General features: G+C 38.3%; 1 protein-coding gene and 1 long non-coding RNA gene across 2 annotated transcripts; both read right to left on the bottom strand.

Annotated features, from left to right (window-relative positions):
- Nucleotides 1–7,270: 7,270 nt before the first annotated feature.
- Nucleotides 7,271–17,637, bottom strand: LOC115927230 (zinc transporter ZIP10-like). The gene is made up of 8 exons (XM_030992773.1): nucleotides 17,505–17,637; nucleotides 16,418–16,587; nucleotides 15,384–15,530; nucleotides 13,106–13,249; nucleotides 12,059–12,131; nucleotides 9,171–9,323; nucleotides 8,484–8,671; nucleotides 7,271–7,477 (listed from the first exon to the last, which is right to left on the bottom strand). Coding segments are annotated over exons 1-8 (1,014 nt in total). The 5' UTR covers nucleotides 17,506–17,637; the 3' UTR covers nucleotides 7,271–7,339.
- Nucleotides 17,635–21,473, bottom strand: LOC115927231. Its single transcript, XR_004065510.1, has 3 exons — nucleotides 21,347–21,473; nucleotides 20,607–20,797; nucleotides 17,635–17,670 (listed from the first exon to the last, which is right to left on the bottom strand). It is a non-coding gene; the product is annotated as an uncharacterized LOC115927231 (long non-coding RNA).
- Nucleotides 21,474–24,290: the final 2,817 nt, after the last annotated feature.

Here is a 24,290-nt window from a genome sequence, read left to right as displayed (position 1 = left end):
AAGCCGTTCATACATCTGTTCATACCTGTAAAATATAGAAATTTATCATAGAAGATTTATTCATGGGTTGACATAAAATTGCAATTTTCTGCACTGTATTGAGAACAGGGAATTTTAAAAGTTCTGTTTTTTATTGCACATATTTCAACTAGTCCTGGCTAAATAATACACAGAAGCTTTTTTCAAATAATGTAGTTATTTAAAAAAAAAATGGCCGATAGCCCTGCACGACATCGTCGACCACAAAACCGACGGCCTTTCAACCCACAGCGGGCCTTCTGAACAATTTCTGAGAGTTAAAAAAACTGTAGGTTGTCAATTTACATGGACGCCCCGCTCTTTTATAAGGAAGGAAACGCAAGAAGAGAAAAAAAAACAGGAGAAGAAAAAGAAGGGGAAAGAGATGAAAAAAAAAGGAAGAAGAAAAACATGAAGGATGAGGAGAAGGATGAGGATTTATTTACTTATTTAATTTTTTATTCATATTTTATTGTCCACTTGTGTGATGGATCATAGGGTCTACTCTTCTGAAATCATATCATATGCAATAGAGTCGATGTGTGTGTACGTGTGTGTGTGTGTGTGTGTGTGTGGGGGGGGGGGTGGGTATTAAAATAACCCACAACAAAACACAACAACAACAAAAAATTCAATGAATTTTTTGCTTTAAAAATGCAACTTTTATATTTGTACCCAAATTAATCGATATTAGGACTGATGCGATATTTAGAATTGGAACAAGAGAATTTGTTTTCGTTGCCTGTAAACAATGTGTCATATAGCAACCTGTCGATGCTTAGCTTTTTTCAAGTTGAAAAGATTTCAAGTATCTGGATGTTTTTGTTAAATGACCATTTGGGCGTTACATTATTCTTGTAGCTGCAGCAGTTACCACTGGAAGCACAGAATCTGCGATACCCGCAATCTCACTGCCTACCATCCCTTCAGCTCTGATGACTACATCCCTCCTCCAGTCGGCTCTTATCCCTACTTCATCTGCTAGTATACTGGTAAGATATTCATGATGGTGGTGGTGGTGGTGATGGTAGTGGTGGTGGTGGTGGTGGTGGAGGTGATGATGGTGGTGGTGGTGGCGGGTGGTGGTGGTGGTGGTTGTGATGATGATGGTGGTGGTGGTGGTGGTGGTGGTGATGATGGTGGTGGTGGTGCTGGTGGTGATGATGATGATGGTGGTGCTGGTGGTGATGATGATGATGGTGGTGCTGGTGGTGATGATGATGATGGTGATCGGTGGTGATGGTGGTGATGGTAGTGGAGGAGGTGGTGGTGGTGGTGGTGGTGTTGGTGTTGGTGGTGATGATGATGGTGCTGGTGATGATAATGATGATCAAAAAGATGATGGTGATCGGGGTGGTGATGATGATGATGATGATGATGGGTCATGTATATATCTTGCAGAGCTAATGAACTGTTAATTAATGCCCCTTTTTTTTTACTCACAACAGGACACTATTCACTTTTTCTTGGGAAGGGAAGCACAAACAGGGAATAAACAGAAGAAATTTCTTGGCTTGATGAAATCTGTCAATCAATGTGTCTAGAAAATGTGTGCACTAAAGGGGAAGCAACATTTCATCAGAGGTAGGTCAGGGTCCTGTTTCATCAAACTTGTTATCAATAACATCTGCCACAGATCTATGACCAATCTCTTAGCCAATCAAATGCAATGATTTCAGTATCTCATTAAACAATCATTGCATCTCGTTATTGATAAGTAGTTTTATGAAACTAAGTCAAGATCTTGAGGGGCACCCAGAGTTTGCCTCTCTACACCCTGGGGGGGGGGGGGGGGTTGTTTCACAAAGATCCTAAGTCGAATTTAACTCTAAGTTGGACTTAAGAACTATGGAAAGCCGTAAGCATCTTAAAAAATATTTTGTAACAGTTTTTTTTTAAAGGCATAAAATGTTGATTCAAATCATTCATAATTGCTATTTTCAAGGAAATTTCATGTTCTTGATGTGGAATTTATGAAAAGTCTAAAATACTTGAATTGATGTTTTTTAACATGTTCAATTTTAATGCTACCAATGACTCTCCATAATGTTCAAGTCCAACTTAGAGTTAAGTTTGACTCAAGATATTTGTTGAACACCCACCTGGTGAGGTAAATGGTCAGCAAGACTTGCTAGATCACTGCATTTGCAACAGTGCTAAAGGACGGATAATTTAAATCACATTTATTCATCAATTCCTCAGTTTTGTTGTAAATCATTGCATTCTTGCCACCTTGATAAACTACGTACACACAGTATTTATTTTTGTTAAAGAGATTATTTTTTAGTACAGATTCTTGACCATCACTTGTAATTTTAAATTACTTATGCTCTTGCAACAACCCTCATTATGTTGTTGTGTTATGTACATGTGTAATATGAGATTAATTCTGTACAATAAAATTTTCCTTGAAAATGTAGTTTTCTCGGCATTGTTGTGTTATTTGAATTGTAAAGCTACATGTACATGTACATTTATATTGAGGTCTAGAACATGGTTTTATTTGTTTCATTCTGGATTGTTTGTGCCCAAGTAGATTGATTGTTTGAACCAGTAAGATAAAAAAAAAAACCTCACAAAATATTGCTGGATATCATCTTTACAACCCCCCCCCCCCCCCCCCCAACTCTCATTTGCACATAAAGACCTGTGTTTAAATAAGCACTTGGTGCCGGGCCTACTTACACGGATTTCCTCATCATAAGCACATGGTGTTAAGCCTATCTACCAGGGTTTCCATTTCCTTCTAAGCTCTCTACTCAGCCCCTATACATTTTCTACCAAAATCGTTTGGCGCATGTCATTAATTGATCATCTTGAACATTCAGTGTAAGTTTTGTTGGATTATGTGAGAATTTATTTCATATCATTACCACTACTCAAGCTTATCTTCAAACGGTCTTGTATTAAAGATGAAGTTAAGTTCTGGTCATGCGATTGCATTGTGAAAGAAACGGTGTGGAACCGACCAGAAAAGGTTGATCATCTAGCATATAAGAATTTGTGTGTTTTGCAAGGTTCTGGGATCATCAAAATGATAAGAAATGTGGCCAAGTCTTGGTAAAGTTACAAACACTTGCACAGAAAGATGTATATGGGACTACACGAACACGTGGCGTAAAAAACCGCCCCCCCCCCGATTTTTACAATGTTACATTCATATTTAGAATATGACGGCATTTAAAGAGCCATGCTTTTCAGGGAATATGTCTTAACTGATGTTCTTCCACACTTGCATAATAAGAATGAGTAATGCTCACAAATTATTTTTCACCTCTTCCCAGAACTCAACTTTCTCTTTAAACTGCATTGCCTTGTTAGAGATGAGAGATTTCAATGCTTATGGTAGTAGACATACAGTCAACAACTTAATTATTCATACCTCTTGTAAATGTGATATTCTTCAGTGTGATTATTGGACATAATAATGCTTGCCAAGTTTGAGCATTGTTATGGGGTCAATTGAAAATAAAAAGAATACTAAGCAGAAATTCAGTGGAAGGAGTAGGACACTAGCTTTATGAGGCGTACTTTGAATCACATGGTCAGGTTACCCAAACTTTTGTGAGGCATACACCTATATTCACGAAATGTCTGGGGTAATGTTTGGCGAGCTGTTTAGTCGTCAAGAGAATCTTCATTCCAAAGGTCTGCATAAAATATGTAAAAAGTTTTACCCCCCCCCTCTCTCTCTCTCTCTTTCCTCTCAATCGAATTTCGCCCTCTCCCCCATTTATTTTCTCTTTCACTCTCATTGCTTATTGCTCCATTTTCCTTAGTCCAGAATCTGGCCTATTTAATTTTGATCTCCACCACACAAACGCCACTTTCCCTAGCAGCCGAAGATATTAAATTAGGACGCCCGGCGAAACAAAAATTCTCAGGCTGGGCTGGTGAGAGCATAATTATGAGTTCGTTGATAACGCCATCGTCGGCGGTTTGAATCAAATGATTGTGTAGGCAGGGAATATAAAGAACTGGCCAGATTCTGGACTACTCTTTTCTCAGACCTACCATTCTTGTTGCATTTATTCTACCTTTCTCTCAAGTTCTCTAAATTTATCGTTCGACTTTCTTCGTTGTGAATTAAAAAGAGACTAAAATTGATACTAAAATTATAAAATGAACAATTTATTGCATATCACAAGAGCGTCCATATAATTTCATATGTGAATACAATTTGCAAGCATTTATGTGTTCAGTAAGATATCCGCTTCGTTTTCGATGCAATTATAATATGAATTGATTATATCATACAACCTCGAGAAATGCCCCCCCCCCCCACCCCCCTTAGACCTAGGCCATGAAAAGGCCGATCGCCGCCAAAAAATAGAATACAAACTATGGTAGTTTCAATTTTTGTAAAATTCACTCATTTGCATATTTATGGTAATTTATGCAAACGAGGTCGTACAATTCACATTTTTACCCATAAATTATATATTCTTCATATTGAAACATTCGTTTTCACTACGTATATTCTTTACACCATTTTGAATAATTACACAAACAACAACAAATAGCGATTTGGGGGCTGACATGCAAAGACAAAATTTCACATGACTTAATTCAATGTTCGAAGAAAAAAATGTTTTAAAAGATGCGCAAGACTGTGAAAGCTTAAAAGTGCCACTCAGATATAAGAGGGCAAGATCCCGGATCTCATCGAACAGATGATCAGATGACGAGATTCTGGCTCTCACGATGTCGACATCCTTTAGGTTTTCTGTTTACAAAGAGTTCTTAACACTGGAATATGGTAATAAGAAGATTATTGTCTCGTTGGGTAGTGTTGCTGCCCCCCCCCCCTCCTCCTCTCTCTCTCTCTCTCTCTCTCTCTCTCTCCCACACACACACGCACATTATGTCAGGGGCAGCCGAGCGGTTTCCAAAGTGGGGGGGGGGCACCAAGAAAAAGGGAACTTTCTGGAAAAAAAAGGGCACCTACAAAAGGAAATCTCACAGCGAAAATATACAATTTTTTAGACATTGGTATATTCCCCTTCATTGTGATTACAATTATCAGTGACGATTCATTTTGTTTCACTTTTACACCATACAAGATATTGCTTAAGCATCATGATTTGCAGTTGGTTTTGATTGTCTAAAACCTTGTTTGCGAGCGAGCGAAGCGAGCGAGGAAAAATGTTATGATGAGTGAGGTCGCGGTGCGAAAAATTAGATCTTTTAAACAAGGTGAGCGAAGGTTTCAAAAGGCTTTTAACCTTAATAATGTTGGCATCATTGCAAAGTTAATGTTACAATCTTTCGAATGGTTCATATTTAGTTTTCAAAAATTGTTACAGATTTGACTTATCTGCTTTTAAAAGTGGTGAAATTACTACCCGATTATTCCGCCCTTGATCGGCCCGCTATTGTGACGTACGATTTGTGACGTATGTTGGACACATGAGCGAGAGTGCGATCCTCAAGCTCTCACACAACTCTCGCCTGCATGCATTATACGTTTACAAACGCCACTCGAACGCTAAATATCTGATCAAAATGTCCGACCTCGAAGAAGAGGTTTTACTCGAATTAGAATTCGAAGTTGATGGGCACAGCTCCACAATAATGGTACTGGTAGTGATAGTGATCGATGATGATGATGGTGATGGGGATGTAGGAGAGATGGAAGAAAGAGAACAATTCGGAGAAGACGGCGTCGATGCTGGTACAGGTCAAGTGATAGCATATCAGCGCGAGCTGGCCGAGTTTCCAAGCTGCAGCTCAGCTCCCCCGGCCCCGCTTAACTGGCGATCGATCTGTCATGACTGGGCGAGACATTTTCAAATTTTTCGGGATGTGTGGGGCTTTTTGGCAAATTTCACGGATAATAAAACAAAGATGATTAGATGTGAGATTATATTTGGCGAAAATCAATTACAAATATGCACCATTCATAAATAGAACTGCAGACTGCAGGACATCATACAAAATAATACAAAAGGACGCCCGCGATTCACTCATCATGGTCTCCGTATAATCAACAGCAATCACTATCACGCCAAGGCATGATGACCGAACAAATACAAAACATCTCAGCAAATTACACAGAACGGTAGGGTATTTGGACAAATCAAATTACACGATTCACCCCTCGTATTATATTACATAAATTTGCTTAATATTACATTTAATTACATGATTTCTAGAGATTGTTATTCCACTTTTTGGTCAGGATATAAAGCATGCAAAGTCTGGATAATGTATAGCTATGCAAAATACCGCACGCGAGCTGTGCGAGAGGCGAGCTTAATTGAGGCCGATAATTGCGATCGTGCCCAACCAGGGACGTCATAATCGGCCTACTGCGCAAACAAAATGTTAAAGCCAGGAATTGTAGTTCTGAGAATTAAGGTTCTTGGAAAAAGCTTCTTACCGCGTTTCATTTATATTTACAAGACTTTAGAGCAGAATGTGTGTCTTCATATTGTTCTACGTACGCTATCCGGACATGTATAATTTGCCCATTTTTAATGATTATGTGAAATTTCTTCGCCAAGCTACTTTAAAGAGGAAAAAACCCAATCCTAATGGGGTTATAAGCACATTCTCATGACGGAAGACTGAAATGACCTTTGACAAGTATATCATCTGTAGATGCGTGCGAGCGTAGCGATCTTTGGGGGAAATTGCTCTTAGTCGCTTGAAATTAGCTAGGGCGCGTTTAATGATGAGAGGAAAAGGGGACACTTATCAGGAATGAAAAGGAGCATGTGCCAAAGTACTAAGAGTAATTAGTGAAAATGGGGAACTTCTTACACCCTCAAAAAGAGGCTCTCACCAGGGATGAAAAAAGTCAGTAAAGAGAATAGGAAATGGGTATTTGTCGTTGGAAAGGGGGCCCATCAAATTTTGATAGGGGCAATTATAAGAGGTGAAAAGGGGCATTTATGAAAAGGGAATATAGGTCCCTTATTAGAAAGGAAAAGGGCACGTATCATTGTTAAAAGGGAAATTATCAGAGGTGAGAAGGGGCACTTATCGCACCTGAAAAGGGGCAATGACCAGATATAAAAAGGGGCACTTATAATGAAGGAACATGTGCATTATGAGGATAGAAAATGGACACTTCTTGCAAAGGAAAATGGGAACTTCTCGAATGAAAAGAGGTACGTGCCCAAGTAAAAGGAGCAATTCTCAGAGTTAAAAAAAGGGAAGGGCACTTTAATAGGGGCACTTGTCAAAGTAAAAGGGGCACTTTACGGGTGCTTGAAAAGGTGGGGGGGGGGGGCACTTAGCCCCCCCTGCCCCCCGGGAGGGCCGCCTCTGCATTATGTTATATGTCCCATTTGTATCTCTTCACCCTCACATTTCCCTATATAGATACTGTAATAGCGTCCTCATACAGCGCTATTAACAGAATAATCCCAATTCCCGCCAAGAATCCAATATTCTGCAGAATAGCCACGGTGACCTTGTTGCTTTTCCCGTCGTATTGGTGTAACATCGGAAGCTGAAAAGGATAAGGAAAATGATTACCTTCTTTTATACAGTGGAACCTCGATATAAGGCGCTCTGATGAAACAAGGTATCTGTTATAAAAAGGTGATTAATGCTGGTCCAATCTCTCTCGATCTCTCTCTCTATATATATATATATTTGTTTTTAACCTGATATAACAATTTAGGTAATTTCCATGGTCTCAAGGACCTCGTTATAACAGATTGGAACTGTACTTCCTTTCATAATAACATTAGCGAGGATTATACTTCCGTTTAAATTATGAAAGCCTTTTTGAAGAGGCAACAGGAGCCTTCACGCTAGGGAACTTAATTATAATTCGTCGCTGTTTTCACGAAGTGACGGTAGTGAAAAAAAATTGCATTCACTTTGCGTTACGATTTTCCTCTACCGTCACTTCGTGAAAACAAGGACGAATTTTGTTATGCTATATGTTCATTTTGCAAAACAGATGTTGATTATGTACACGTAGAAGGCCAAACATTATGTACGTAGCTATTAAAACTAATTGCCCAAAAATATCTAAAAATCGTATCACTGGGCCCATTAGAACCAGGGATAATTTTTTACGAAACAGTGGCCTCTGTAAGTTTAGAAGTATGGAATGTAAAAGATATACATTAACATGAGATTCCCTTCATGTTTCTAAACATTTCTGATCAAATGATACTTATATGTCTACTTTGCAGGGTAAAGAGAGAACAATTTCTGACGTTATTACTGAGAAAGGAAATTAATGAAAACATAAATTATAGGTTTTATTTAGATCCTGAGTTGTTATCTCTATTGCTATCTAAATTGATTACCACAAGGCATACACATTTCATATACATATTGTTAAGGTATCTAGCTTGGCCTAGATTCGTGAAGATCCGAATTCGGATAAAATCGTTTATAGAAAGTCTCGGGTACACTTGCGGAAATTAAAAACATATCTTCGGAACGATTCGGTAAGTTTATCGGAAAACTTCGGGGAAGATCGTGCAGCTGCCGCTTACCATGTCAACGAGTCCAACGTAGAAGAACATGCCAGCAACAGCAGCGAAGATCCATTCCCGAGCGGTCTCGGTCTGTCCCAGCGGGATCCCGATCCACAAGCCGATGAATGCCGAACAAGCGCAAATCATATTCAACAGGAGTGCCGTTCGGAGTCGCATGCCCTGCTTCATGAGTACGGCCAGATCACCTAGAGAGAACAAATTAGAATAGCGTCGAACAATTAATTTAAAGCCCGTCCGTCTAGTTTGGCCAGGAGGGATTAGACCACCCAGCGTGGTCGGTGACAGGTGGCTTCTCATCAAATCAGCTCTCAACATATGAAAAAAGAGGATCGTGGGGGACCATCGGGCACCGCTTAGGCATTGTTTTCTATATAGAGGAGCAAGTAGCTACAAGTAGTACAGTGGGGCTTTAAATTCACTGTACGCAAAAATGTAACTGGACATCAATTTCGAAAGCTATTTTACTTGCATGGTATTTAGGATCAGTTATTGGTAGGTCTTTATTATTATCGTCATCCCTAACATCAACCACATCACAAACATTTTCATCGTCACCACAACCATCATCATCGAAACCATTTTTAGCACTATTTATCATCATTATAATCTTCATCATCACCGTAACCATCACCACCATCATCACCACCATCATCACTATCATCGGTGGTAGACGAGGTTCGTTACCTAGTTCGTGCGGGATCTCGTGGCAGAGGACAGCTATACTAGTTGAGAGTCCGGCAGCGATGCTCAGGGAGAATGCTGCCCCTATCGCTAGACCGTCACCGAAGTTATGCAACGAGTCGCCCAGGAGTATCATCATTGCTACCGGATTGCAACCTTGAAAGAAGAAGAAGAAGAAAACAGAATCATAAACAGTCAAAGAAATAAAATAAAAAAATAGACAAGGACTAAAAATAATGGTAGGCTCGTAGTAATAAAATTCAATAATATTCGATTGAAACCAAAGGTATGGAGAGATGAATGATACAAAACAAATGTACCCTTCTATTATACAAAGGATACTTAAAATACCTAATAGTGTCATTGAACAGTCGAAATACAAATAATATCAGTACTAAAATAGCATCTTAGGTTTCATAGTGTGAATATAATTCTGGCCAAGATTATGGAGAGATGAGAAATACAAATACTTATTATACATTCGAACTAAAATATGATCAAATGATAACCTGGGAGTTTTTGTTTAGTATTAAAGAGTCCCTTCATGATGTTCATAAACTTCTACTACTACTACTACTACTACTACTACTACTGCTGCTGCTGCTGCTACTACTACAACTACTACTTCTACTACTATTACTACTACTACTACTACTACAACTACTACCATATTGCTCCGATTGTCTCATTTTCGCTCGCAGGAACATTGCCAGCGCAAACCACTGAACTCTACCTCCTGGACGGATCATCGCCCATTCCCATTCACTATACGTTACGTACTAAAAGGCTGTATTGCCTGACCGTTCATGAATATTGATGTTTTTGCTTACCTCGGCAAAATTTTTGCTTTTACTAAATGGACAAATTACGGTGGGGGTTGGATGAAATGGACATAATGAACCAAGCAGAAGTGATCTATGATAAATCATGCTTCTTATCCTTCGTGTGCTTGACTTATAATCTTAAAATCGCTTGGCAAACTGAGTCCAAAGTTCGACTTGTTTCACATGTGTATTATAGGCAATGACGAGCTTGCAACCTATTTTGATCAAATTACGGTGGGTGAACTTCCAAAGTCAATGGGACATGAGGGTTCCAATGAAAGAGCTAGTGATAACGTAAGTCGGGGTGGATGTGCTTTTCGTTTAAACAAAAAATGAATTTTTAACGATTTTTTGGGGATACAATTCCATAGGCTAACATGTATGGCTGCTGACTCTGACGATAGGGGGCGTTGTGAAATGAGACTAAACGGAGCTATATGTACTACTACTACTACTACGTCTGCTACTACAACTACTACGACTACGACTACGACTACGACTACTACTACTACTGATAGTACTACTACTACTAGACTGTACTACACCCACAACAAAAAGTGAGTCATTTGACACATTTAAGCATAATTTTCGTGAGTCAGGTGTAAATTGACTCATTAGTAACAACCAATGAGTCTCTATTGACTCATTTATATTTCACCAGTGTGTCAATCATGAGCTGACGCATTTGCAAAATGCTTCGACTGACTCACATGGTCGTAAAAAATGAGTCAAGATCGACATAAGAGCATTTTAGAAGAAAAAAGTGAGTCAACTTGAAAGTGAGGCTGTATGCATGCGCGCGCATGCTTTCGTTACGTCATCCAAAATGCGCATTCTCGAGCCATATTTGAATTCCCGATCGACGACGCGACGTCGCCATCTTATATCTTGGATTCAGAAGAGTTTTGACTGCAGCTAGTTAAAAATTGGTACGCATAATTATTCATATGGTTTTAAACGATGCTTTTTATGACTGGATTCGTGGGCTTATTATACAAATGATGCATGCGTTCATTTTACGATATCCGCACTCGAGTTGATGAGGCTGTGTGTAACTTAACTATCACTAAGAAAATGACTGACAATGAGAGCGGACAAAATATACAGTTCCTCAGGTAGACAAAGGAACATCCCTTCACTGCTATTATGTAAAAATGTGTAGAACAGGTGTCACATGCATATTCACCTTTTTACATAATAGCTGTGAAGGGATGTTCCTTTGTCTACCTGAGGAACTGTATATTTTGTCCGCTCTCATTGTCAGTCATGTTCATAGTGTATAGATTCTACTGTATCGCACGAAGCCGTGTCGAATGAAAACATGCATGATCTTGCATCATTGTTTTATACAACGAAACTCCTAGATCCTTGTTATTTGATGTAAAACGAATCAATTCAAGATTGTTTCGTGACAGTATGGGTGACAAATAAATCTCAAGTTAAGGCTTAATTTAGTGCGTACAAAGTAGATTTTTCAGATTCGGGTAGCGGGACCACCGATTACATCGCTAAAATGTGATATTTTAGGATATATTTTCCATTGCAAATTTGGACAGTGACTCTGGCATGGTATGGTATGTGTGTGATAGGCCTAGGGAGTAGGGGGGTCTATGTCATGATGCACCCACAACAAAAAGTGAGTCACACTTACTCAAATTGATGAGTCACTGGTTTGTCCGTACAGCGAAACACTTGAAGGATCGTGTGAGTCACTATGACTCGATACAAATGACTCGAGTCATAGTGACTCACACGATCCTTCAAGTGTTTCACTGTACGGACAAACCAGTGACTCATCAATTTGAGTAAGGGTGACTCTCTTTTTGTTGTGGGTGTATTAATACTACTCCTACTACTACTACTACTAAACACTACTACTACTAATAATAATAATTATTATTATTATTATACTGTACTGCTATTACTACTACTATTACTACTACTACTACTACTACTACTACCACTACTACTCCTACTACTCCTACTACTACTACTACTACTACAACCACCACCACCACCACCACCATTAGTGGCTTCAGGCTTTGCGTGACGCAATTCAAAACTTACCCCTTACACAGCAATCAGTATCTTCGGTCGGGAGAGGTGTTTCAGTTTCAAATGCCTTTGCCTCATTAGCTGTCTATGAATGAGAAGAAAATGATACGATAAACTTTGGTATCTAACGAAAAACCGCACCGTTACTATGTGGAGCTGCTAAATACCATATCAGGACAATTACCCACTGGACAATCACCCCCCTGAAAATCGGTCGGTTTGTCGTCGATTTGGCGGTATGACCGAAGCATGATTGTGATAAGGTAATTCAGGCAAACCAGGAACCGTTTTACAAAGCCTTTTTTTCAATGACAAAGGACAAAATTTGAGTGACAAATCTGCTGATAACCAATCAGAAGCAAGGATTTCAGTAGCTTATAACAAAAACTGTCATTTGTCACTGATGACAAGTTCTGTGAAACATGGCCCTTCTCGGGACCGACAACATACCGATGTACACATGTCATTAGAATGAATGGCAAATAGACAGTCAGTTTGGTTGAGAATCGGACTGGAGTCAGGGTATTTTTTCGGTGTGACTGCAGAAGTATTCGGAAGACGGTCGACTTTGGAGGATAATAGATGTCCTCCGTTAATGAGACAAGTTTAGAATAATTTCTAACGATCTTAAAGACCGTCAATACTACTGGGCCAGAAGGGATTAGACCCCGCAGCGAGGTCACTGACAGGTGGCTTTCTCATTAAACTCAGCTCTCAACTAACATAAGAACAAGAGGATCATGGGGGAACAACAGGCGCCGATTTGGGAAGTTTTCTATAAAGAGGGAGCAAGTATAGCTGCAAGTAGGACAATGGGCTTTAATAACCATCAACTTTTCGACTTTATACTCATATTATGAAAAAAATAGTACATGTCTTTAGCTTGTGCATTAGTAGTATGCACTGCACTTGGTTAAGTCACAATGAGACGAACAATGAACTCGGCAAGTCTTGTTCATTATCCTACTGTGACTTACCCTGCGTGCAGTGCACATCCACTAATGCACTTGCAAACGTGTATATTCAAGAAGCAAAGAGAAGAGGTAAAGTGAACCTTACTAGTTCCATCTTCGATTCTGAGTGAGATACTCCATTTTTGCCAGTAGCAAATGATCCTTGTCCCGACAAAGCACGCCCTCGTTGGCCCTTAGCTGCCATCTCCACATCCGCGGATTGTGTATGGCTGAGATGGGAGTGACCACACTGTCCAATGTTAATCAAATTATTTGAAGAAAAAAATGTAATCATTTGATAATATAGAAGATAATGACGATGAAATATCACATTATTATGTTTTAGTATCGAAAGAATAGAGAGGGAGAGGGAGAGAGATTGGGAGAGAGGGAGAGAGAGAGATATAGAGAGGGTGGGTAGGAGGGAGGAGAGAGAGGGAGAGAGAGAAGGGGAAGGGAGAATGACGAGATTTGAAGAAGGTACGAGGCACCCTTCAATTAATTATTTGGATTCGTTTATTCCCATTTTATTTACCGAGTTAAGCCAACGCCCCCCCCCCCCCCTTACCTAAAAACCTTAGCATAACACCCGCCATACGTGTTAACCTTCATTACGCGCACTGGAGACAGTGCATTGTTGCGTCACATAAGAAAACCTACATAGGCACAGCAGCGCGCTACATAGCGTAACTTTCGCTACTATGGAAATATAAACACACACAAACTGAGTACGTGTAGTTAAATGCACGTTGCTCTCACACACATCATTATAGTAAACTTAAGTATTGTACCAACCATTTCTCATTACAGCTCTTGGATTATATATACAAATGGATTATGTGAAATTGATTTATTTTATTCATGATTATATTGGAGGAATTCACATAAGGTAGGAAAACGTAACAAAGTTACGTACATTTTTGTATTATTCGATATTTTGTTTTCCACGTTCATAATTAGTAAGGCCGTAGATCTAGATTAAAGAGGGAAATGTTGCTGTGTGACGGGGGATGTTATTAAAAAAGTTACTGGGAAGTCGTATTAAAAATGAAATAATCACAAACGATCATAACAGGGTTATGAACGCAAAGACAATACATTCGCACAAAATTCGATGTGAAACGTCGACTTTCAGATTGTTTTCATGCTTGCATGTATTTGCTTACTCATGTGTTTGTTATTTTGCTTTGATAAATGGGGCTTACAGCCATTCTAGTATTTGATCAAAACCAATAAAGGCAGTATTATCAATTTTCGTCAAAGGTCGATAACGGTTTTCCTCAGCGATTTTCAACCTTCTATGAAGCACATTACCGCAATATGGTCGCAAATTAACTGTTACGTAATGTAATTTTCTTCATAAATCTAGAATTCAATGTTCATGGTGTTCTCTGCTTTTTTATGTTTGTATTTGTTTGTTGCCTGTTTCTTACTCGTTATTAGTCTGTTTTATATTCATTTTCTGGTTGAATGTCTTCGGTTTTCGTTCATTATACCATCGAACAAAGCAGTCATGCTTTATAATATTTTTGTTTTCCTTTCTTTTTTTGGTCAACAAATTCGCGTTATAAATGTTCGTCAAATGTAGATTTATTAGTTATTAAAATAGATTCCTAGTTTCTTTTCCGGATTTGTTGAAGAGGAGGACGAAGGGGTCCGTGTTTTTTTTAACATGAAAGCCTATATTTGTTAACTGTTTGATTAATATTTTCTTCTTATGTGAGTCTGACATTTCTTGTATAGTTCATGAACCGAATTCAAAATATCACAAAAAGTTCAAGTAAACAAAATGAAAATATCACAATAGAATATAGTAGCTGCGTTATCGATCTTATTAGTAATATTACTACCTTTATGAAGCTCTTAATTTGCTCCAAGACGAAGAACGCACATATATATTTCCCCATTTTTTTTTTTTTGTATATCTGCTTATTCCGACCAAGCAATTTAGAACTATCGAAATACAGTTTAGAACACATCAATTTAGTTTAAAATGGCGGCCTACTTTCATGAAACTCTTTATCTGTTCGAAGAAGAAGACACATTATGTTTTTTTAAAATTTTTAATCTGCTTTCATTGCGACAAAGCAAGTTATAACTATTGTTTTTTTATGCTTTCATTATAAATAATATAGCTATTAAAAGACTGTTCCAATTGATTCTTGTAGTGGTGGTTATTTTACCTGACTGCTAGGAAAGCATAAATGCTTGTTAGTAGGCAACCATAGGACCTCACTGAGAGACCTGGTAATGAGGAGTAATGCCTTACCGAAGGGCACTAGCGCCTTGGTTTCGAACCCGGGTCGCCGAATTACGAGAACACTGCTCTACCAACTGATCTATCGCGCCTTCTGGAATTCACATGATTTAAAATGGTGGCCTACCTTCGTGAAACTCGTCAGCTGCTCGAAGACGAAAAAGACGTAGATGGCCATCTCGACGACAAGACACTTCCAGATATACGCCATCTCCGGGCTCGTAGGCGTATGAGCGCTGTGATCGCTGCTGTCGTGGGTGTGGAGACCCACAGCCTGCACGAGATTGAGAAAGAAACGTTTATAAGTATGAATAAGTACATGATGTATTGACCATATCAGGAAATTCGATTTCCACTGCGTGATAGAAGTAATATAATATAATGCATATAATGAGACAAATTACAATAGGTTAACAACTAAATTATTCATATGCCTACCCCATGTAAATTTGACCCCCCCCCCTTCGTATTCCAAGAACGAAAGATGGACTGGTTATATGAGGGCCTTTAATGAATACTTTCAGATGTTAGCTTTGATATGTCACATCTCAAGAAACATATTTCAGGACAACAATTGTTTACACACGCTAAAATAATGACAAAACTTGGTGTTTTTACAATCACTTCCATTTAAAGCATTACCAGTCAGCATACAAAAGGGTTCAAGAAAAAAAGAATGGTATGATTCCCTTCTCGACATCTCTTCTCTACAGCGGATGTGAGTTGCGAGGATGCCCCGAGGATGCAGAGAGGATACAGCGGACGTTTAACGGATGATAACGGACATAGAACGTTTGTTGCTTGTATTTTCGCGGATTTACATTGTACACGGCGGAAGTTCATCCGTTCTAAAAGTTTTGTGCAGCTCAAAACTTTTTGCGCGGATGAAATCACAGTGGACGGATGCTCGCTGGATAGAGCGTATGAAACACGTATGCAATGAGTACACAACGGGTGCATAGCGTTTTCCAACGGATGGCAAGATTTTGTTTACGTTTTACATCCTCTTTGCATCCGTGAGTGCAGTGGGACCGGGCCTTAAGGTAACATATGTATTAGAGAGCATCACCAGTCAGCATACAAAAGGGCACAAGTGAAGACAAAAAGAAAAAGAAGAAAGAGTGATGAATCCCTTTTAGGGATAAACTGCCCATTGCTTACCTGTGGTAAAAGATGTAAGACAGCATCACCAGTCAGAGTAGCCACGGCTAAAGCTATCATTGTTTGTATGGTCTTGTCATAAAAACCCTCTGACATACACGGGACGAACAACCCGCCGAGCACCGCAAACAGGCTGATGATGAAAACTGCTAGAGTGCCATATCCCCACACTGATTAAGAGGATACAATAGAATAGAATACAAAATCGATTATTAAAATAATAAAATATATTTATTTATCAAACAACAGATCAAGTTTATCAAATACATGTATTAGGGTCCTGCTGAATAAAATTATCATTAATGGTATATCGATCTGCCATCATTGGTAACTTCCATGGTAACATTGCTCAACAGCCAATCAAAATCAAGTATTTTATTGAAGTTACCATTGATGGCAAAGTGACCATCAATGATAAAATCTATCTATTTATCAAACGACGGATTCCATCAAATATATTTAAGTAGTCTGATTTTGAGTTTTGATTATCAATTACGTGAGTTTTCACCGTAAATAGATAAATACAATGCAATTATTCATTCATAAATTAACTTAAATTTGTATGTCTTCATACAGAGGAGATCAGGGCCCTATTTCATAAAAACGTGTTTTTATCTTCATACAAATTTGCTCTCACCCAAATATAATTATACTAAAACGCCACAATTTTAATAGTTTATAAACGGTTTTTTATCTTGATAATTATAACAAGCTTTATGAAACAAAGTCCATGTCGAGTTTTTGGACATTTGTTTGGAGAAACAATTCCTCAGCGAAAGTGCACAAGAGAGGGATCTTTCAATGACGCACCCCAAAACGGAAGGCGGGAGTCACAATAGGAAAAAAACTGAAATAAGTTTATTACATTCATTAAGAAAAAAATAGCTGGTGATATATCAACAAAATCACTAATCAGTTACACAAAATCAAAATATTATTACTACCTCTGAGTCAATGAACCCCCAAAATGGGAGGCATTAGTGATAACAAACAAGAAAGTGAAAGAAGTTAATTACATTTATTATGAAAAACAAGGCTGGTGATATCTATCTAAACATTTACACTAAATCACAATATTTTTACTCACTTTTTGCTTTGGAGATTTCCGATGGCTCAGTGGTTGTAATTTCGCATGCTCCACTCAAGATTTGTTGCACCAGTGACGGAGAAAGTTCGTTGAACTGTTCTTCGGTAATTCCAGCTTCATGGTCAATACCGTATATGTCAAGTAGTTCTTCGCTCGAAAAGCATGTCTATAGACAAGAGAGAGAGAGAGAGAGAGAGAGTGGTATAAAGTAACAGGGGGAAATCCTTTATCAATCTGATCTATTTATTTAAATACAGTGATTAAAATACATGCTTTCAGCTTGACATAGCTGTTTTCAACATGTCCCTACATGGTACATTATTAAGAATACAGGGCATTCTACTACGATATTGAGCCAATTTAGCTATTCCTCTTCTAACGAAGTATTTAAATCCAGCTTAAAACCCTTGAAATCTTCATTTTTCGTCATCATAATGACTGTTGAGATCTTTGGTCATTAAGTTTTCATATGTTTGAATGTTCGTGTCAAATGCTAATAGAATGTCTTCCAAAATCAGATCGTAGTCGGATCCTATGTTGTACGATGGGATTTAGAGTATATAGTAGTCTATTCGCCATACTTGTACGTAGAGTTTATTGAACTTTGGCTGATATTGAAGGCGAATTCAAAGACTTTCGTTGACTCAAAGAATGAAAAATGAAAAATGAAAATACAACCAAACCAAAACCAAAAGACAAAAAGACAAAAATGAAGAATAACTAAACTTTACCATACTTTTAAAAACTATAATCATTAGGGTGTAAATAGTGATGTAAAGGGAGGGGGGATTGATTGCAAAAGTCACAACCTATCTGAGGATTTGATTATACCTCAACGTTTTGTCGTTGATAGGCTATGTACATAATATGTCAGATATAAAATTGGATTATTCAGTGACATTTTAAAGGCATGTCATGAGAAACTATTTATTTCATTCACACTAAGACTGTTTCACCCTATATATCAAATGTCTTTTAAAGGCTTTTTTACAGCATTGTTAAGTAATCTTATTGTATTATTTAGCGAACCATTAATCCCGCTTTTTTTTTTGCCGACAAAATGAATAGGCCTGATCGGAAAGAAAAATACATATTTCAAATAACCGGGTGCGAGATTATAACAACATTTATAGACTTGATTTTTTTTTTCTTCACTGAGATACATGGAATGTTAACCTATTGACACCTTAAACCGGACAGTCCAACTCTTGAGAAAAGAGCACCAGCTGATCAACAAATGATATACGAGCATACAACCCTGATTCCCCCCTTTTCACTCTCGAATTAGTCCCATGGACGCAATTGGTTTAAGCACCAAGGCCCTGTTTCATAAAACTTGTTACCAATAACAAGTTCAAATCACAAGCTACTGAAATCGTGGCTTCTGATCCGCTGAGAGCAACTTTGTCATAGAAATTCAACATTTGTTATTCATGACAAGTTTTAAGAAACAGAGCCCTTGCAGTCGACACAATATTTGCCTTTACCAAAAGGGTGAAAAGCTCTCAACATAAATACATCGAAAAACATAGATAGCATTTAAATTAATGGGACATGTTTCGGAGTTTCAAACTCAATCCTCAGGATGAATTTCACAACCGAACTGAACACAATCAAGTTGCTTTTATATAATCCCTGCCTTCTCTGATTATATTAATGTTAAATGTCAGATTTAATAAACAGTTGGTTACCATTTTAATTGCGTGTTTCATGAATTAAGTACATTGTCATGAACAAAATACAACGTACATTATTCTGTTATCAATTTATTAACATAATCCTGATCAGAGCGCGGATACCAAACGAAAATCAACAAAATGTATTTGGAACATTAACATATATACATATATCACTTATCAGTTTACATAATAGTTATCTATTTTCAAAGATTGGGCACGATGTGCATAATATTATAACAGATAAGGACATAATAACGTCCTTGTTTTCACGAAGTGAGGAAAATCGTAACGCAAAGTGAATGCATTTTTTTTCTTCACTACCGTCACTTCGTGAAATCAGCGACGATAATAGTAATGGCATCATACATGTTTATCACATGCCCTGTTGAGGGCCAGAGACGTGTTGATAATATAAAAGGCCTGTTTTCATCAGCTCGAGATTGCCAAATAACCCGCTATTTTAACTATCCCGATCGCAAGTTATCAAGGTAATTTGCATCTTCATTTAGCCTGCAGTTGCAATTAGTGGGATAATCGGTCGAGATGATCATTCTGAGATATCTTGGGCTAGTTTGCAAAATATCCCGCTATTTGTCCAGTTCGTTTTTACCAGCCAGAAGACTAGCACTCCTGCGCGAACGCTGAGAAAAATATCTCGAGCGTCGAGCTGATGAAAACGCGATTTGTAAAACTTCGGGCTTATTTGCTTATCAGAAACAGCGGGCTATTTGGCAATCTCGAGCTAATGAAGAAATACCTAATTATCACCTAATCATCACCTCTCTGACTCACAGCAGCAATACGGACGTGACTTAAGGGAAGAGTTTGGTTTTGAGTTTCTGTTTGAAAGTTTCTTCTGTCAAATAGGCAGTGATGTTGTTCAAGTACCTAAGCGGACCATACACAGTTAGCGTTTTGTTTATGAATGATCAATAACACATTTAAATATATGTTTTGCTATTAAACACATAGGACTGTGTTTGTGTTTGGCATGGTCTTTGATGAATCATGAGAGAGTAAGATTGTTCAAGGAATGATTGGGAAATGAACAGTGAAAACATATTGCTATAGAATGGCGCATGTACTGATTGCGTCATAGGCATAATTAGCGTAAGCAGTTTGGCTATCGAAATACGCTTTGAGTACAACGAGCATTATCGTAATTCATCTTTTGACAAGTGTGTAAGTTTGTTTGTGTTAAATTAAAATATATGTTTCCATAAGTGAATCAAAACATGGAATATATCTTACATACGATTGATATGAAATAACATATAACGTAGAACATGTCACTCTTCACTATCATTTCACCCTCGTGTTGTGCGTCAAAAAAAAACCGGGCAGTTCGTTGACGCAGTCCTGTGTCAAATTATTGACGCATCGTGAGCAATTTCCATAACACATTAATTTCAATCCATCTTACCGTTGTAACGTTCGCAACGTGTGAATGGCTATGATTGGCGTGGTCGTGATCATCAGCCAATACCGTAGCTCGCTTCTCTATGCTCCGCCCCTTCGAGCGTGTTGCTATGACGTCCCTCCTCCTACGGGCGTGTTCATGGTCGTGGCCATCGTCCCCACCGATTCCGAGGTGTATCAGCATGTGCGCGAACTCTGCGTTGCGTTGTAAAGAGAGAGTTTAAAGAGAGTTTGAGTTAGACTATATAGAGGGAAAGCCGGGGAGAGGCGGCGGGGGGGGGGGGGGGGGGGAGGGGTTATCATAATGTTTTATCATAACAACCGAGGAATTTCACAAAAGTCTTTAAAAATTATTCTCTGCAAATTCGATCGTCAATGGATTTTCCTTACTTTTACATTTAAAGTTCGCTGCTCCACTGCACAAACACCCAAATGGAAATTTACCTGACTGATTTAACCTACCCCCCCCCCCCTTTTTATTTAAAATTAGATGCAAATGCCCAAGAAACATGAAATATTAATGCAGAACATCTGTTGTCCTGTAAAAATGTTCTTTGTCCGAGACATCGACCTTATAATTACAAGCAAATTCAATAACATCGAGCATCGAATTTGGAAATGTACGAACAAAACAATTACATCGTCCCAGAATGATTTTACATAGGAAACATGATAGGGTTTAGAAGATCCCAGTGGGTTGATTTCTAGGCAGTCTCTACGATCGTCGTATTCTCTTATGCTCACCTTCCTCGGTAATGACGCCCAACGTCGCAAACGTGTCGAAAATTGCCTCGGTGAAGTCCGTGGTCGAGGGCAGAATGGGTTCTCCTATGCAGTACCCTTGTAGTAGACCGGCGACCACGGCCTGCGCCGCATATTGGAGCTCGTCATCGTCAGCCCCTGCTTCGTGGTTATTCACGGTTTCGTCGAAGACAGATTCAACGCTAAAGCACTATTAAATTTACGATAAAACGAGAGAGTTCGCATTAATTTGATTTTTCTAATCACCATCTGATAGTCCATGGATGGAATGCTCATGATCGATCTCAACACCTACTTATTTAAGAATTTATTACGTTAAAGTTATATTTAAAACAAGATAGCAACTACTTTCGATATATCAACCAAACGCAATCTTAATATATTTTGTGGGTCACCTAAAAAGATGGCAATGGCATATTAGTTAATCCAAATAGGATTTCTATGGGACATAGAGTACCGAAGCTGTGAAGTCATAACAATCTATTTTTAGAATTTCTCAATTTTTTTCTTCATTTTCCGAAAGAACATCAAAAATAATGTCCAAATGTCGAAAACCAATTGAATATGTTAAATATTGGCTGAGATATGAACATCTGAATAAATATACTCCCCATAGGAACTCAGTGTTATATGCTCTGGCTCCTAATGGTTAGAAGCCAGAGCATATAACACTGAGCTCCCATTGGACATATATTCATTCAGATGGTCATATCTCAGCTAAAAATAGATTTTTGATGACGTAATTAATTAGCGTCTTTCACTCCTAGCCGTATTTTTCCTTTTTAATCCGAAATGTTTTTATTCTCCAAATAGAATTACTACAAACCAAAACAAAGTTAATACAAATGACATCATTCAGAAATTAAATAAATTACAAGTCAAACTAAATGTATACATTTTCTTTTGCACCCAATACAGTATACAGAGGGAGAATATTTGAAATACTCGTTTAAACACATGTTTACGTAACACAACATAAAACAATGCTTTGTTCAGAACATGTTAATAATCTTTTAATCTTGATCTAAGGAGACACGAACGAACGAAAGTAAAGCATAGTTTTAGCCCTGAATATAGAGATTTAACTTTTTAAAAACATATATAAAAAAAACAATACCAAACTCAAAACACACTCACAAAACAAATTACATTCGGTCCTTCTATTCCTCATGTATACGCACATATAGTTAAACAGACACACACCACCTTTAAACACCCCAAATAACGTTATATCACAAAGTCCACCAGTCAATATTTGTATTATAAGAACCTATGCCAACATTAAATGTCCCTCACCTTCGCGTTCGTTGACTCGGCATAGCTGTCATGGATCGATTCCAAGATTACTTCCAGGTCATTCTCAGTCAAGGTCAAGTTAGACGAATCAGGTGCCGCCATCTTGAGTGACGCCATCACCACACTTTCAGTGAGATCTGTGCCGCCACGACCGGCCTGGCATACCGCCACCATCTCGTACGCTCCGAAGAGGAATAAGGGACTAGCACGGAGAAACGCGGCGTCATCGAGTCCGTCGGCAACGTCGATATCGAGGCTGGAAAAGACGTCAGATGTGAAGTCATGTTGGCACTAGAACAGACGGAGGAGATAGAGAGTGAGGATGTAGTTTAGACCTTCTAAAAATTAACTCAGGGCAATTAATCTCGTGTTTTATTGCCTTTAAATTATCAGCGTTATTTCACCTCTTGGGTGCCACAAGACGTCTTTAGGTGTACCGTAAGAGAAATGAACTAAAGATCATTCTTTTTTTAATCCATTAAAGAAATAACACTCTAAAGACAACTAAGTGTCCCTTTTTTTTCTCGCTCCTTCGCAATTTCATTTAGAAACGATGTGATTTCAGGCAATAAAGTGCTAAATACCCAAATTAGAAGTCAACGAGGTTCCAGAATGTCTTTCGTAAGAGAAATGAACTAAAGATCATTCTTTTTTTAATCCATTAAAGAAATAACACTCTAAAGACAACTAAGTGTCCCTTTTTTTTCTCGCTCCTTCGCAATTTCATTTAGAAACGATGTGATTTCAGGCAATAAAGTGCTAAATACCCAAATTAGAAGTCAACGAGGTTCCAGAATGTCTTTCGCATACATAACATCATTACTTATCTAGTGTATTATGTTTACAAAATAGCGGTTAACTATACAAGAAATGTCATTGTTTGTTTTGGCTCGCTTCGCTCAATCTCAAAGTTTAGGGGCAATATGAGTCCGTTCGTGTGTTCATGGCACTTGACGTGTACCAGCGTGATTAAACATAGAGACTTATAGATTTGCACAACGGAGAACGTAGACTCACCTTTAAAGGCAATGTGACGTCCTTTTAAGGCACTGGCAGTGACGTCACATTGCCTTAAAAATACAGTCCACGTTCTCCGTCGTATAAGTCTTAAAGGTTTTGTACTTGTCCTATTGTTGTATTCCCGCCAGAAAGGGAATGAGAAATCCTCTGTAAACACACAACGACCCTCGCACGAGCGCACACCCGAGCCAATAGCACGCAACCCATCTTCCCAAGCAGATCCCAAGCAAAGCTAGATCTAGTTATTAAACTTAATTTAATTGTTAAAGCTTTAATCCTGAAAAAATCCTAGGAAATTAAGGACACTATTGAGGCGTTGCAAGAAAGTTGAGTTGCAATTGATTGCAAATATCAGATGCCAATTTACAATCAATCGCAACTTTATTGCAACGCCGAATTAGACATCATTTTTTTTTAATTGCTTTAGCGCCTTATCAGGGCGGCTCAGCTACAAACGTTTTGACTGATATGATGCTGTGTATCGCGGTAGAGTGTTATTTGCATTATAGCTGCGTTATAATTACGAAGGGGCAAATGATTATTCAATAAAAAAAAATAAAAAAAAGGTTGTGATAACAAAATAGTTGTTTACATATTAAGTATCGATTTG

The sequence above is a fragment of the Strongylocentrotus purpuratus genome, unplaced genomic scaffold (genome assembly GCF_000002235.5).
Source record: "Strongylocentrotus purpuratus isolate Spur 01 unplaced genomic scaffold, Spur_5.0 spur5_scaffold_20, whole genome shotgun sequence".
In the NCBI taxonomy this organism is placed as follows: domain Eukaryota; kingdom Metazoa; phylum Echinodermata; class Echinoidea; order Camarodonta; family Strongylocentrotidae; genus Strongylocentrotus; species Strongylocentrotus purpuratus.
Note: the sequence above shows the minus strand (reverse complement) of the source record. Positions and strands in the feature narration are given on the sequence as shown.

Excerpts from the sequence above, each read along its gene's own strand:
- LOC115927230 (XM_030992773.1), bottom strand. Across the intron at positions 12,132-13,105 it reads CAGAATCGAAGATGGAACTA|ACAGCTAATGAGGCAAAGGC; the intron begins GTAAGGTTCACT and ends TCTCATTCATAG. Across the intron at positions 9,324-12,058 it reads TACTGATTGCTGTGTAAGGG|GTTGCAATCCGGTAGCAATG; the intron begins GTAAGTTTTGAA and ends TCTTCTTTCAAG.